We start from the raw sequence: 15,120 nt of genomic DNA on the forward strand, positions 1-15,120 counted from the left end.
AGATGCAAGGATTAGTCGATGATGCTTACATGATTTGCTCTAGCCATGTCTTGTCAAAGAATACGACACTACTATGAAAGCTCAGATTTGTGGGAACTCTTAAATCGAAGCCTTCGTTCTATGTATCTCTTTTTGGATTTACAAACTACAGACCCAGTCACAGTCAATATGCAGCAAGACGAGAGCTTTGAAAAGGTTGAAGTTCTGAAGGGAGCACAGCGCTCTGTTGAAGTCCTGGCACACGATACACCCCCGATTTCCCCCAATCATTGGACCCAAATCCTCCCCACTGATCCCATCTTCTTGAGCACGAAGCTTTTCTGGGAATCATTACATGCCGACAAACAATGTCTGAAAAATCATATCCGACTGATGGCGGGCTATCAGCAACTACCAGTGACATTATTGTTCAATCCATGCAATTCTCACTCGGGAGAATTCCACGATATGTTTGGCAAGATGTCCGCTTTGGGATGGCTCGCGCGAGTTTTTGATAAGATCGGCCTTGATATTGAGCATGATGTACCTATATGGGACATTTTGCCAATGATGTGCGACGAATGGCTTGAAAAAATGGCTCACAGTGGACGCCAAGAGGAGCTTGAAAAGACGATCGTACAAGGCTACGAGCTCATAGGTCAATACTTGGAAAGATTCAAGCCGCCTACCATAGTTGTCTTACAATGTTCCACCCAATCGTGCAAAGAAACAAAGTACTCCTTCCTGCAAAGAGTGTCCCATCCCTTGGCAAAGGTTCTTTGTTCGTCGATGGACAAGTCACTTGAAGGAAATTGCGAGACCATCAGATATCGGAACCATGAATTTTGCGTGGTGCCAGGGTTTCACCCAAGCGCAATCAATTACGAACCGGATGTTCTTAAGAGAGATGTGCTTAGTACATCTCTCAAGAGAACCTTGGTTTCGATTTATCAACCATACGCGGAAGCTTTGCTCGAGATAGAGCTATGAAAGTGTTCTAGAATGAAAATCTATTCACTTCATTCAACTGGCTGGTTCAACCTCTATGAAAGCACTCTTCCACACCATAATTATCTTCGACAGTAAGCCCGGGGGTACTTTGGTTTGTGTTGATGAGGCTGTACGGAGCCCGTGTGGGTTATGCAGACCAAGCCAGCTGGGACCGATATTAAATAACACGTTTGCATAATCGACAAAATCAAGTTACTCATAGATTATGTATCTAAAAGCACTACGTAAGAGAAGTATAGATGTCATAGACAGAATCTAGTCTTACAGCTTGGGTTGCATTCTCTCCCTCGATTTCGTCAAGACCCTATAGAACATATGTGATATATCTTAGTCGGAAATGTCAGCATGGTAGTGCAAAGCTATTTTGTTAGCCTTTCAACGAGAAACAAAAATATCAAGCCAATTGAGACAGAACCGAAAAAGAAACATTAAACAAAACAAAAACAAAACAAAAGCACCTAAAAGTGCAAAAAAAGAGATTAAAAAAAGGGAAAAGAAACACAATTCGGACTTTACACTATTTGATATATCTCACTGTTAATATCAGATTGTTACACGATGTTAATTTCGAAGCATTCATTCAACTTCATGTTTTACCATGTTGTTCTTCCCCCTTGTCTGCCACAGCATGATGATGAAGACATATTGGATGACATATTGGATGCCGACTGGCCTCTAGAGCGCACGCTCCACCGGTTCGTTCAGGAAGCTCTTGAGTCGTTCATACCAAAGAGCTCACCGGAAAATGAAGAGCCCTTGAATATCTTGATGACCATGTTGAGGAATTGGGAAGAAGTGGACGAGCAAGGTGCTGGGTGCCAAGAGACCCTTGCTCGGATTATATCAGGTCTCAAAAAGAACAGTATGCTCCCTTTTGTGGATGGTGAAGATCAAACCAACTAACGACAATAGGGGCGGCTGCTCTATACATTAAGGCCCAGAACTGTGGCTGGGTGGCATACTACGACAAAAGCAGCGACAAGGTCATCGTGGATGCATTCGAAGTATTACCTCGCGCAAAAGACGTGATTTCTGCTCCGGGGAGTCTAGTTCGCCAGTTCCCTGGCGGAAGCGTGGCCATCCCAGGTAGCATGCTGGGGGATGATAGGTTTTGCATGGAGCTTTCAAGAAACCTTGCGCGACTTTCGACTGAAGACGTGGAAGAAATGATGCCTAAGTCTTCCAAAGCTGGAAAACTAGTTCCTGAAGAGCGGGATGCTACCCACCCGGGCCTTGTCACTGAAGGGTTGATGACCCAGCTGTTGGCATTTGGTGAACACAATGCGGAGCTTTCCTTTACCAAGAACACGCGAGAAGAGGTCAACTGGAGAAGCAGCAAGCTCCCTTGGAGAAGATCCCCTCATTGGCTTGTGCTGCGAGTTGCCCTCCAGACAGTGCTTCAACGTGCTCTTCCTAATGGAGAAGGTTACAAGCAATACAAGAACTTTATGCTATATTTCGTAGCTGAACTGGGGTGCCTCTCTACACGTGTCAGGCCTGTTGTTCCTGCAGATTGTTTGGAGATAATTCGTGCCAAGATATGTCGACGCCTCTTGAAGTTGAAGGAAGGAGCCTGCGATTTTGTTCTGGAACACGCGAAGTCGGCGGAGACGATCATGCGCTCCTCCTTGCAGATTATTCAGCAGGATATCATCAGGTCAGGTGCGATGCCAGTACCGAAAGGAATTGCCTGCACACCAGAAGATTTGCAGATGTCACTCAAGAGTTCCCGAGAATATCTGAATTCTGCAATGTCTCGTGTTCCTGTCAATATCGAACAATCATGTTTCGATCGACGCCACGAACCGCGCAATCGAATCAATCGGGTTGGGCTACCTATTTTGGAAAGCGGCGATCTTCTGTCTTTAACAGACTTTGAGTGCTGGGTGAAAAATGCAATGGAGACCAATTGCTATTCTCGCGATAGAGAGCCTTCGGAGCATTCGTGTTGCTTGATTGGAGACTTGCTTCAAACCTATTCAGGGTTCGCAGTCGAAGCATACAGTGACAGCCCAGATGCCATGTCCATCGCAATTATCTGTATAATGGAGTTGTGGGTCATTTTTGATAAGATGTGCATTGCCATCTGTCCACTCCTGGCAACGTACTCCCCTGAAGTACCAAGCAACATCCTTGAATCGCTGCTCTTACCACAACTCTCCGGAATGCAACGAGCCAATAAGATCGAAGCCTATATCCATTCCAGACACCAAGAACGAGCAGTCGGTGCTCCAAGCATATTTTCTGATCCCAAGTCGCAAGGGTTTGCTGTTTCTTACTTTGACGGTTCTGAAAAACATCAAAGGCTACGCGAGCGTATAGAGCAAGATGCACATGATAGCGTTGAGAGCAAAAAGAGAGAGTGGACAAAGAAGTCTCAACAGCATGAAGAGCTTCTGCTCGAGGCTGCTCGAACCCCACACCAGTGGGACGTTGATTCGCGCGGCATAGAATATCACTCGGGATCCTGCCAGTGCTGTTCCATCGAAAGCCATGCTAGGAATATTAGCATTGACGTCTACGAATGGCCACTTCCGAAGAGGGAGGAGACCCTCAAAACCGTTATCTTCGAGTTGGACTGCCCACATTGGTTTCTGAAGTGGCGCGATGTCACTTGGCATTTGGTCCATGACCTTGGTCGGGTGCAAATTGAAAAAGGACACAAAATGGAGCAAAATCTGCTCTCTTACAAAGAGACTCAACAGTTCTGCGTAAGCTGGGGCCAACGTCTTACTTTAGGATCAACAGCAAAGTCGTGGAAGAGGACTCATTACAGTAGTCGTCAATTCCCTGTGGCTTTTGGTGACATAACATCCCTAAATGCGTTACGGTTCCGGCTTCTCGACACCAAAGACAACAGCTGGGTAGGAGACCAAAAAGATCATCCTTCGCTGAAGCGTTGGTGTATTTTTAACCTCCCTCCGGGGCCGTACACTTGCCTGCAATATACAGTGGATTCGTTCCTACACTCCGAGAATAAGGTCATTGCGGATCAGCAAAAGTGTCCTTCTGAGCTGAGTTTGCATGAATTCATCGCTTTTGGCTGCCTTCGAGCGGGGTCCAGAGTGCAGTGGTATAACATGGTTCGTGAATTAGCGTCGTCTTCTCTCGCAATGAACGAGGAAGCAATATGCATGTTGTATCGTCAAGCAGCCTGGGAACTCAGCGGCCCAACCCCTGGCTCGAAGCTAAGAGAGGCTCACGTAGCATTTGCACAGGGTGGCTTCGGTAGCCGGTTATTGGACTGCTTGGACCATAAGCTTGGCTGTATTGAAGCCAACTGGAATGAACATCATACTTTGCACACGCTGGTCGTTTTGGGTCTTCGCACCCTCAGTTTGTCAGATGAATTCTCAACTGTTGAACGAGCGAAAGAATTTTTGCGTCGAAGCCGAAAGATTGCTTTAAAGTGGTGCGAGAATCTCACCGCTAACCTGTCCACTCAAACAGACGCACAGAGTGAAGCACATCAGTTGCTTATTGTCAAGATAGGGGGATTATGTCAGCTTACGTACGCGGTAGAGCCACAGCACCTTCCACTTCTCCTTGACAACCGTGCAGACCTATTTCATCTAACCCGGTCCTCAATCCTGGTTTTCGAAAATTCGCCTCGATCGCATGTGAACATTTCTTCAGGAGTCAAAAACTCTCTCATCTGGACAGCCAAAATTCTTCATAATATCGAAGAGCATACCCGTCATTTGATTGAGACCGATGCATCAGGCTTCAATGAAGCAATTAACAAGAGTGTGCATGATCTGCAGATCGCGTCTGCCTGGAGATCATGTCCGGGGGACTCTTCACGATGGGTTATAAATGAAACGAGTGCAGACACCCATGGAAGCCCACAAAAGATTCACTACAATCTGCTTAGTGGAGAGCTTCTCTTGGCAAATTGTCCTCCTGGCCGCCTTCCTCGGGAGTACACTAGCCTGTCATTGTTTCAACGCATATTCGGCAATGTGAGAAGCCCTTGATACGTTTGATTCCCTGCATTAAGAACTAATCATTTTAGCGAACTCTGACGGTACTACCATCAAATTTGAATGGGTCAATCTTCATGTCAACAGCCCGGTATGAGGGATACTCTGTAAGCTCAATGCACCTGCGTGGTGTGAGTGAGATACTAACTTTTTCTTTTCGTAGCTCTACTTCTCGATGGATGCGGGTGAACTTATCATCAAGGCGCGAGCTGAGCGTCAAGTATTACAGCTCATTGCGCACGAGAAGCTAGCCGGAGACTTCCCGGAGACTTTAGTCTCTGGCTATGCGCATTGGCTTGATTTGGAGAGCGGGACGCTCGAGTTCCGTCCATTAGAGCATGCATGGGCCCCGCAATCGACAGAGTGGCATCTTTCAATTGATTCAATTTCAGGAAAAATATCGTCCATGACCTCAGGTCACCAAACAATGGTTGACATCAATAGCCAGCTTTTCAAACGGGTGGCAGGTGTTCTCGGTGTATTAGATGCTCCTAGTCACATCCATATCGTTCAGACGAGAAAAGGTGATGAAATAACAGTCGAGATTCACTTGGTCAGGCTTCGACTGAAGTTTTTTATAAACCAGGATGGCGATCTGGAGTCTCGGGAATTTAATGCAAAGGTCGATCAAAACCAGGACATAGGATGTCTATATGGTCTGAAGAACAAGCTTGTGCTTCTTGACTCCCGGAGAAGATGCCGCTCCGTTTTGATACCGTATGGTGATGTGCAGCTGTTCAAAGTCAAACGCCAAACTGTCGTGTCTGTCAACCCACCTGAAGAGCCTCGCCTGCGGTGTTTCCACTACTCTTTTGATCATCATCTTAAGGTGCTACAAGGATCATTCGATATGTTGGAGATACTGTATCTAGCATATGTGCATGCAGTCACAAGCTATATCCTTCCTGATCCTGCAACGGAGCGATCGGGAACAGCGGAGGCCATTCGCATTCTGCGACAGGCATGTCTGAGAACCTCTTTTCCACTCAACTGCGAGACGGTTGCGCTCTTGAAGAAGATTGCAGCTCTTACTCCTAGACGTCGCTACTATCCTGACCATTTGAAGTCTATGCAGACAGTCTCGTGGAACAGTGAGCTTGGCGAACTGGCCCAACACGACGATTTTAGAGCGCTTACACAAGAAATCGTGGAGCATGCTAGCAGATTGAGTACACTCCATGGGATGAGTGAGACTGAGTGCGATCAAATGGCCAACTGCTACAAGGATTGTGGAGATCTCCACCTTCTCGAAAGAGCCCGTTCTCGAAATTCGCAGTTCTTCTACTCTGAGCTTGGAGGGGGATCGGTGCATCGAATGCCTCGGCCATCTTTGTATCGCTCTCGGGATCGCGAGTTCCAGAGCGAGCGAAGTCACCGCGTCTACAAAGTCGCAACCCTTGTCAGAAGCTGGCAGCCGTGTCTATCGCACTGCGTTGATCTTCTCGGAAGTATTGGAAGTTGGGAAAGCGTCCGTCCATCAGGACCCCCTTTAAAGGAGGCTAGCTGTACAGAACTTCTACGACTGTCCTTTAGAGACGCATGGGGCTCTCTGTATGAGCTTTGCCGGTCTAGCGATCAGGCAAGAGACTCATACAGCCTCATGTCTCTCTTTTGCACGATTGCATTTTCTGGAAAAGAGGAACAGCATATTTATTCACTTTTGGCTGTCGCGTTTTCTACTCAGTTCGAGGACCTTCCTGTTCCTCCAAGCGAGCAACAAATTCTTAACCTGCAACTGGGCGAGTGTTTCGATGAAGAAATGATCAAAGAAGCGATAGAAAGGAATTACAGTCAATTCTTGCATCCCGGTGCGGGTACAAATTCCAAAGCACAAAAACGAGCGGCTAAGGAACGAAAAGCACAATATGATCTACAGAAAGACAATGATCTACAGACTTCCTCCGAGGCAGTGAAAAGGCAATGGCCCTGCGAAATGCCTCTGTTGCCAGAAATCGAAAGGGTCAATACAAGAGGGGCCTCGCAAGCATGTTCACTTTTGTGCACCCAATGGTACCAAAATCGCCAGTTCTTAAGCTTTCTTCGCTCGGTGCAAGAGAAACTCAGTACTATGGAAGTTGAAGGGCCTTTGACAGACTTAGCAGTCCCGTCCACACCACCACTAGATTCGTTTGTCCCTGGCCGTCCATTTCTGCCTCCCAGCCTTTTTGACATTCTGTCATCATCCAGTCCGACCAGCCTGCCGACAGAGAGTCCTCCTCTCATATTCCATCGGCACTGTATCCCGCAACGCTATAATAGCGACATGAATACAGAGCTTCGCTCTTTGATATCCGATTTCCGGAACAATGTAAATGCGTGTCAGCGCGAGCTTGGAGAAGGGCTTGAGGAAAGCTTAGACTCTCTGGAAAAAGCGGACCTACCTTGCTCTTCTCCGTCGCTGCCTGTGGGTCGAAATGTCATTGTCGGATATTGTGACTTCCAAAGGAAGCAAAGAGACGCAATCTGGAACGCGATTGAAGAGACCTTGCACTCGACCGAACACGGCTGGGAAGAGGTTTCTGGAACCGTTTTGATGACGCAGGTTACCAGTCACTCATTGTTGTCACTTCTCGCGACGGAACGCTGGCATTTGGTACCTGAAGCATGGAAAAACAACATTTTAACGTTTGCAAGAAGTATCAATTTCTTACGCCGAGCTGACCGTCTCCTGAGTTGTTATGATCGGAATGATATTGATGGCTTTTTCAAAGAAGCAGAGAGTGTCAGCGAGGAAGGGTGGGAGGCTCTGGAATACCCAGGCTGGCTGCTTTTTGAGATTGAAAATAATCTCACCATCCGAAAGTCACAGGCAGATGTAGCTCTCAATATCATCAGCCCCATGACCCAGTCGAATTCAGTCATGCAACTAAACATGGGCGAAGGGAAAACTTCGGTCATAACACCATTAGTGGCTTCGGTTCTCGCAGATGGTGAGAATCTGCTTCGAATTTTTGTCTTGAAGCCTCTGTTGCGGCAAAGCGTGAATCTCCTCTCTCAACGCCTCGGTGGAATGCTTGGTCGGCGCATTTACCATATACCGTTTGCAAGAGACACCGATCTGGACAAAAATACATTGGATCAACTGCACCAAACATATGTTGAATGTCAGAAACAAAATGGGATCTTGATAGTATTACCGGAGCAAGTCTTATCATTTCGCCTTGTCGGTCTGGATTTGATGAATAGAGATCCCGCTTTAGCTCCTCAAGCGATAGGACTTGAAAGATGGCTTCAATCCAACTGCCGGAACGTCCTCGACGAGAGCGATGAAGTCCTCGATCCTAAGTTTCAACTCGTGTATACTGTCGGCAGCCAGCAGACAGTGGATGGGCACAGCGATCGTTGGGATATAATTCAGTCATTGCTTGCATTGGTGGATAGTCAAGCCGAAAAGATACGCCTGGAAGACCCGAATTGCCTGGATATTGAACGCAGTGGTACTCGCTATCCAATCCTCCATTTTCTGAGACCGGAGACAGCCGATACAATTATTTCGAAAATCTTGAATGTCATAAATGAGGAAGGACTGCCAGGCCTTCCAATAAATCAGTGGGCTGGGCGAGTTCGCAGAAGTGCGTTAGATTTCATCCGCTTCATTGACACCACGAATGGGTGTAGGAACATCCTTCGTGAGACATTCCAGGATGGCGTTTTCCTGCGCAAGCTGCTTGTCTTGCGAGGTCTGCTAGCCCATAACATTTTGAAGTTTACGCTGGCTGGAAAGCGCTGGTTGGTCGATTATGGGCTTCATAGGTCCCGTTGTTTGATGGCTGTTCCATTCCGAGCCAAAGGTATCCCTTCCGAGAACGCTGAGTTTGGTCACCCTGATGTCGCCATCACATTGACTTGCCTGAGCTACTATTATCACGGGCTCACTGTCCAGCAAGTACGGCATTGCTTCACGCTGCTGAGCAAGGAGAATGACCCTTCGGCGCAATATCATGATTGGATTTCCAACGGCCTGACTAACCTTCCTCCAGCGCTGAGAGCGATTAGTGGAGTGAATCTTGAGGATACACAGGTCTTCTGCAGAACCCTCTACCCACATCTGAGGTATCAGAAGTGTATCATAGACTTCTATCTCTCGCAGGTCGTGTTCCCAAAGGAGGCCAAAGAATTTCCGCAGAAGCTCTGCGCTTCTGCGTGGGACATACCTTCGCAAAAAGACCAACCACTCACGACTGGGTTTAGTGGTACCAACGATAATCGGCTTCTTCTGCCGAGGTCGACACCTCAGTGTGATCTCCCTCATCTGCTGCATACAAACGCAATGGTCATTAGTTGTCTACTGAGGGAGGAAAACCGCTCATGCATTCTAGCGCAGGATCGGGGAGGCCGACAGCTTTCTACGACGCACCTCATTGCTTTGGTCAAGACTCAGTGTCCATCAGTACGTGTCATAATTGACGTCGGAGCGCAGATTCTGGAGTCTAGCAATCGATGGGTTGCCAATCATTGGCTTTCCATTGCTGATGATGCAGACGGGGCCATATTCTTCGACGAGAATGACGAACCAGCGGTAGTTGATCGTGAGGGTCACGTGGAAAGGCTGCTGTGTTCGCCGTTTCGGCAAAGGATGCACAGATGTCTGGTCTTTTTGGATCAACAGCACGCCCGCGGTGTTGATTTGAAACTTCCCTCCACATATCGAGCCGCTGTGACCATCGGGCCTCGTTTAACGAAAGACAGACTTGTTCAAGGTGAGTGCGTTTCTAGAATGGTGACACAATATTCTGACTTTGGTAAAGCATGTGGCAGACTGCGTGCCCTTGGAGTTGGCCAGTCTGTCGTATTTCTAATCCCACCCGAGGTCAGTCATAGCATGCGCCGAGAAAATGATCTTGTGACCTCGCTTGACGTGATTCGATGGGCACTCATGCAAACTTGCGATACTCTGCAAAGCTTGAAACCTCTTTGGGCCTCACAAGGCTTGCAGTATTATAAGAAGAGCAGATTGTGGGGTAGTCTCATTGAGGATAGTACACCTGCCCAAGATGTCGTTTCATGCATTCAGGAGCCCGAAGCGCAAACTTTATCTCAGCTTTATGATCCGTCGGACGTTCCTAGGGCCTCAAGTCTGAATGAGTATATAGATCCAAGTGATCTCGTCGTCCGTGAGCTTCTCATGGCGCGATCATCTGCTATAAACGGGAATGCGGGTGGCCCTACTCTACACGAAGAGCAGGAGCGTCAGATAACTCACGAAGTGCAGAGAGAACAGCAGGTCTGTCGCCCGCCGAAGCAAACACCACTTCTTCATCATGTGCATAAAGACATTCGTCACTTTGTGACGCATGGTAAATTTCAGGACGAGGGCACAGCTGCAGCCTATTTGGCATTTGACAGCCTCCGGAAGACCTCTGCTGGGCAATTCAATCTACCACAATCCTTGGGCTCTCGACTTTTTACATCGGATGACTTTGTCAAAACAGTCAAACGGGCCAAAAACACAGTGGATGACCAGTTTTTGAAGCCTGTTCACTGGATACTATCTAATATCCATAACCATGACTTGCTGCTCTTGAGCCAACATGAGGTCAACGAACTTCTGCCTGACATAAGAATGTCAAAACAAGCAAGTTTGCATGTCTACTCTCCGAAGAGAAGTAAGACTATGTGGTCTTTTAATGACCTCGCTTTCCTCGCTGTCGGCGAAAGACGCAATGCATGGCATTGGCCACCTGAGTTAATTCAAGACCTAGCATTGTTCTCAGGGAATCTTTACTTCGAGACCTTCTCAGCATATGAAAACTTTCGGCAATTTTTGGGTCTCGTGACGGGATCATGCAGCAATATTCCAGAAGGCCGAGTCACGAATGAAGGTTTTGTTGATGAGGTAACGCGGCGACTAGTTGGCTGGCCCACACAATCTCCCTTCATGTGCAGCCCTTTGCCATTCCTAAGAGCACTTTTCAACCTCAGAAGCAAAGGGCATGGATACTCCCAAACCCACATTGGTATGGTTCTAGATGTTAGGGTACTGTCGGCCAATCATTTCTAGTTTTGGATATGGTAGTCCGCTTCATATATCATTTTCAGACTAAAGCTCTTTCCTTTAATCTTACTTAGTTACTGTCTTTTGTTGAAGATCTCGCCACCGTTCTGAATCACATTGAATAAACTAGACCAGGAGTTTGTTATGCTTTATCTGCACATTAACTTAGGTATATCATAATCGACAGCCAGTCAAATAGTCCTGGGATAACAGTCCGGCACGGTTATTGATTTATCAACAAATTCGGAACCCTAAAATATTAGGAACAACCAATAACTAGAATGGCGACTTATTTGACTATATAATATAAAGCGATTGGATACAAAGGATATTTTACTCTATACAGTCAAAGCTCTTTTCTTCCGATGATATAGTACAGTTCGAAATCAGTTCCATCGTTTATATAAGGAGCCTTTATCTTACCTACTTCTGAAACACGCTATACCCATTACTACTACTATATCCTTACGTTAAGTGTTGGTCTAGGCACTAGCCGGGAAATAAAGTGTATATCTGGGGAGTACAGTAATCTGTTTTCGAATGCTCTTGATCAACAATTTGTTTAAAGGATTTACACGCAAGCCGCGCAGATATATAAGGAATAACAATATTCCACCTCCGCCAGGGAATCCAAGGCGACAGAATCTCTGTGGTTTAGTGGTGAAACTGGTTTCGTTCCATCCTGTGAAAGGAGTGAGAAACAAAATGTCTTCACACTACGTTCAGCGTATCTTAGAGCCAAAAGGACTTACGTGATAGCTTGAAAATTCAGGGGGTCGGTGCTAAAAGAACGCTGGCACAAGCCCCTTGACATGTCCCGAAAGCCGAATTGCAAGCAACGATGGAGGCAGGTGCGCTAACACCCATCGTAGCTCCCCAAGTGAAACCTGCTGCTGAATAGCAAGCCATGACAACCGCAGCACATCCTGCTTGGCATACCCCGTACGCGGCAGGTCCAGCAAATACAGCAGAGCTGAAGAGTAAGAGATTAAGGAATTTTCCTCGTGAGACTATCATTTGTTCAGGTTCAAATCAATCAGGTTAGAACGGTGGAATAGCGCCTGAATTTGGGGATGCTATACGAAAGGAAGCAGATGGATTGGAATATGTACCATACCAAGAGAATGACGTATAAGATTTTGCTGGCACAATGGCCACTGAATGACGCGTCGATTACTGGTGACTGGTCTCTAAGCCTATCATAAAATTTACCGTACCGCTCTTTCCAAGAAAAAAGATACATTGGTTACTCACAACGGAGATACTTATACTGTATCTGATACATCATATGGAAGGAAAATTAAAGACTCACATTCACTCGTTGCCCGACACGGACTACCTGCCTACGAATAACACACCCCTGCCCACATACGAGGATTTGATGGCCTAGAAGTCTCCTGGGATGATGATAGTAAGCCGCTTTGGTCCAAAGGTGGTGTGTTCCAAGTCCACTATTGGTGTCTTGATATTCACAGTGTATTCATATATCATTAAAGTTGCTTTAAAGTGGTAGCCCTTTCGAACACGGCTGTGCAGCGGCTTAAAGCTCTCGCTTTCATTTTGTGAAATCTGTTCATGAAGCGTACGTTGATGAATCTGCACAAAGATCAACTCTTAAGCCTTTTATTATCAGCCAAAGTAGGACCACAAAAGTATTAATCACTGTAGCCGAGCCTGTAGTGATTGTATAACGAAAGAGTAATGTTTTAATTGATGATTGTTTGCTTACATGGATAAGGGTGTACACCTACCCCTATTGTAGTAAGAACCAGCAACTACGTTAATGTGATACTTGGTGGCCTTCTCTTGTGCACCGTCACTCGAAGGGGTGAGGGAACAGGGGTATTTAGGTAATTGTAACAGAAGTACAGCCCAAATATTATGTGCCTGATATCTGATGGAACTTCTTAGCCCAAAATTGTGACACAATGTGAGAATAGAAAGAAAAAATCTATGACAAGTGAAAGAGAAGTGCCAATATCAAAACATAAATTTATAGATGAAATTGGAAACGGTGATTGGTCGCCGACTTGAAATTGCCCCACATCTGAGAAATCAGACCTCCATCAACACAACAACTCCCCTGTCACATCGGATGAGATGTCCCTAGTACAGTATTCTGATTCAGAATCCGACTCGGAATCTAGATCTTCTCTTCGCCCGGCCAAGAAACCTTGCCGCAACATCAATCAAGGTCCATCGCTGCCGCCCCTACCTGCATCATTCCATAGCCTCTATGCCTCGAGCACACGTGTGAGTGTGCAAGATGATCCCAGCCTTCATGGCGGCCGAAAACGCATAATCCCTCATGTGGAAGGAAACTGGCCAACACATCTTTACCTCGAATGTGCGTGCTGAGCGCTGGTGTAATGCCACTTGTACAAGGAGCTGACTTTGATAGGGTACCCGGGGAAAGACGAGCTATCGCTCCTTGCAGATGTCATCTCTCAGGCTGGATATGTGGCAAAGGAAAAGGCACCCGTAGTGCACAGTCTTCTCCACAGCGATCTCGGTGCTCAGCTACCCCTTCATATCAGCCTATCTCGGCCGGTGATTCTTCGCACCGAGCAACGTGCCTTGTTCACTGAGGCGCTAGAAAAGGCTATTCATGCCTCGCATGTTCTATCGTATGTGGCCAACTTACAATTCTTGATCATCCTCTAATAATTTGAATAGATTTCATGTCCAACCAGATACTTTATATTGGTCATCCAATTATGAAAAGACACGTTGGTTTCTCGTCTTGGGCGTGCGGAGACCGAGCTATGATGGTCTGAACCGCCTCCTGAAGCTGTCAAATGAGACTCTCGCTCGCTTCGGGCAGCCGCCACTTTATGCAACCTCTTCGACTCAAGGGCAACAGACCAGTGCATCCCTCCGTGATAGGAGCAGCAGTCAGGAGCGCGAGGATTTCTCGGGGTGCTTCCATATCTCACTTGCTTGGCGTCTGTCAGAGCCTAGTCCGAAGGAATGTGAACTGGTAGCCAAGATAGATTTGCAAACTTTGCGGGAGATCCAGGTTGGATTCGATTGTGTTAAAGCAAAGATTGGGAATATTGTCAGTAGCATACCATTAGGAAAAGGGATAAAATGAGGTTCTCTTCCAGTAAATTTGACGTTGTCTCTTCAAGAACATCCAAATTCGGAAATTATTACCTATGCATCTTGCTTCAGTGCTTCAGATCCTCTCTTAAATCATCGAAAGTGAGACAATGTCGTGGTGATAACTTCCCTGCCCATATTTACATACAACTTGGTATCTGTAATTACGGTAATATTACCCACATGATCGCGTCTTCCCGCGACAACTCCCTTCTTTCTCCATCAACACCACCATGCAGGTCCCAAGTGTAACTCTGGTAAGCTTCTGCATCATCTGTGATCAACTGTTTTCTAACCTCTCTTTCTTCTAGGATGACCTCCAAGCCTTCCAATCTAAGCACTTCCCTGGCCAACAGCTGGCTGTGTTTCCCCAAGAAAATGACCAGACCACAGACGACGATCTCGGATACTACCCAGACGGAGTGAAGCGTACGCTCACAGATGAGCAGATTCGGATCTTCAGACACAGTGAAGTTCATGCTCTTCTGCGAGCGAGGCAGCTCCAGAACGATGAGGCGCAATACCAATCTCGGATGCAGTCATCTCTAGATGATGGATCAAAGGGTAAACTAGAAACTGTACCTGAAAAGCGACCTCTAGACACAGAGTCTCAGATCCAAGGCGGTGATCAGAAGCGGCTGCAGTCACAGAAGGGGTCTAAGCAACATACTCCAGAAGACATGTCTTCTAAGCTGGACTACGGGGATGACTCGGATCAAACACAAATGTCAAAGCCACCAATGTCACAGACGCCATACCAAGGTCGCAGGATTATCTCCTACAATGACTGATCTCCAGGTTGAGTATCCGGAAGCCCCTATATTCAATCTAATGGACAAACCCGAATGCCTACGCTTCCCACTGCACTGACAAACCGGTAAGTTATCCACATTCTATTCCACTACACCCTTGCCCGTTCATGATGAATACATCGTATCATCCTTAGCCGGAAAGCCATACCATCTGCGGATGTGTGAGGCATTGACGACCTTAATCTTCTCTCTGAGGGCTTCTTCATACCTTTCAATCACATGCACATATGTTTATTTG

At 46.7% G+C, this 15,120-nt stretch overlaps 4 protein-coding genes across 4 annotated transcripts; all 4 read left to right on the forward strand.

Annotated features, from left to right (window-relative positions):
* Window positions 1-168: 168 nt before the first annotated feature.
* On the forward strand, window positions 169-969 carry N7518_003592 (uncharacterized protein; the record flags this gene model as incomplete). The annotated part of the gene is made up of 1 exon (XM_057184519.1): window positions 169-969. One exon carries the CDS (start codon window positions 169-171, stop codon window positions 967-969), a length of 801 nt encoding a protein of 266 aa, XP_057045969.1.
* Window positions 970-1,548: 579 nt separating this feature from the next.
* Window positions 1,549-4,967, forward strand: N7518_003593 (uncharacterized protein; the record flags this gene model as incomplete). Its single annotated transcript, XM_057184520.1, has 2 exons — window positions 1,549-1,852; window positions 1,903-4,967. The coding sequence occupies 2 exons, from the start codon at window positions 1,549-1,551 to the stop codon at window positions 4,965-4,967; spliced, it is 3,369 nt and encodes a 1,122-aa protein (XP_057045970.1).
* Window positions 4,968-5,050: 83 nt separating this feature from the next.
* On the forward strand, window positions 5,051-10,974 carry N7518_003594 (DUF3638 and DUF3645 domain-containing protein; the record flags this gene model as incomplete). The annotated part of the gene is made up of 2 exons (XM_057184521.1): window positions 5,051-5,080; window positions 5,137-10,974. 2 exons carry the CDS (start codon window positions 5,051-5,053, stop codon window positions 10,972-10,974), a joined length of 5,868 nt encoding a protein of 1,955 aa, XP_057045971.1.
* Window positions 10,975-13,068: 2,094 nt separating this feature from the next.
* On the forward strand, window positions 13,069-14,861 carry N7518_003595 (uncharacterized protein; the record flags this gene model as incomplete). The annotated part of the gene is made up of 4 exons (XM_057184522.1): window positions 13,069-13,315; window positions 13,370-13,595; window positions 13,645-14,026; window positions 14,382-14,861. The coding sequence occupies 4 exons, from the start codon at window positions 13,069-13,071 to the stop codon at window positions 14,859-14,861; spliced, it is 1,335 nt and encodes a 444-aa protein (XP_057045972.1).
* Window positions 14,862-15,120: the final 259 nt, after the last annotated feature.

This window comes from Penicillium psychrosexuale (assembly GCF_028828465.1).
Source record: "Penicillium psychrosexuale strain IBT 29551 chromosome Unknown utg000002l, whole genome shotgun sequence".
NCBI lineage: Eukaryota > Fungi > Ascomycota > Eurotiomycetes > Eurotiales > Aspergillaceae > Penicillium > Penicillium psychrosexuale.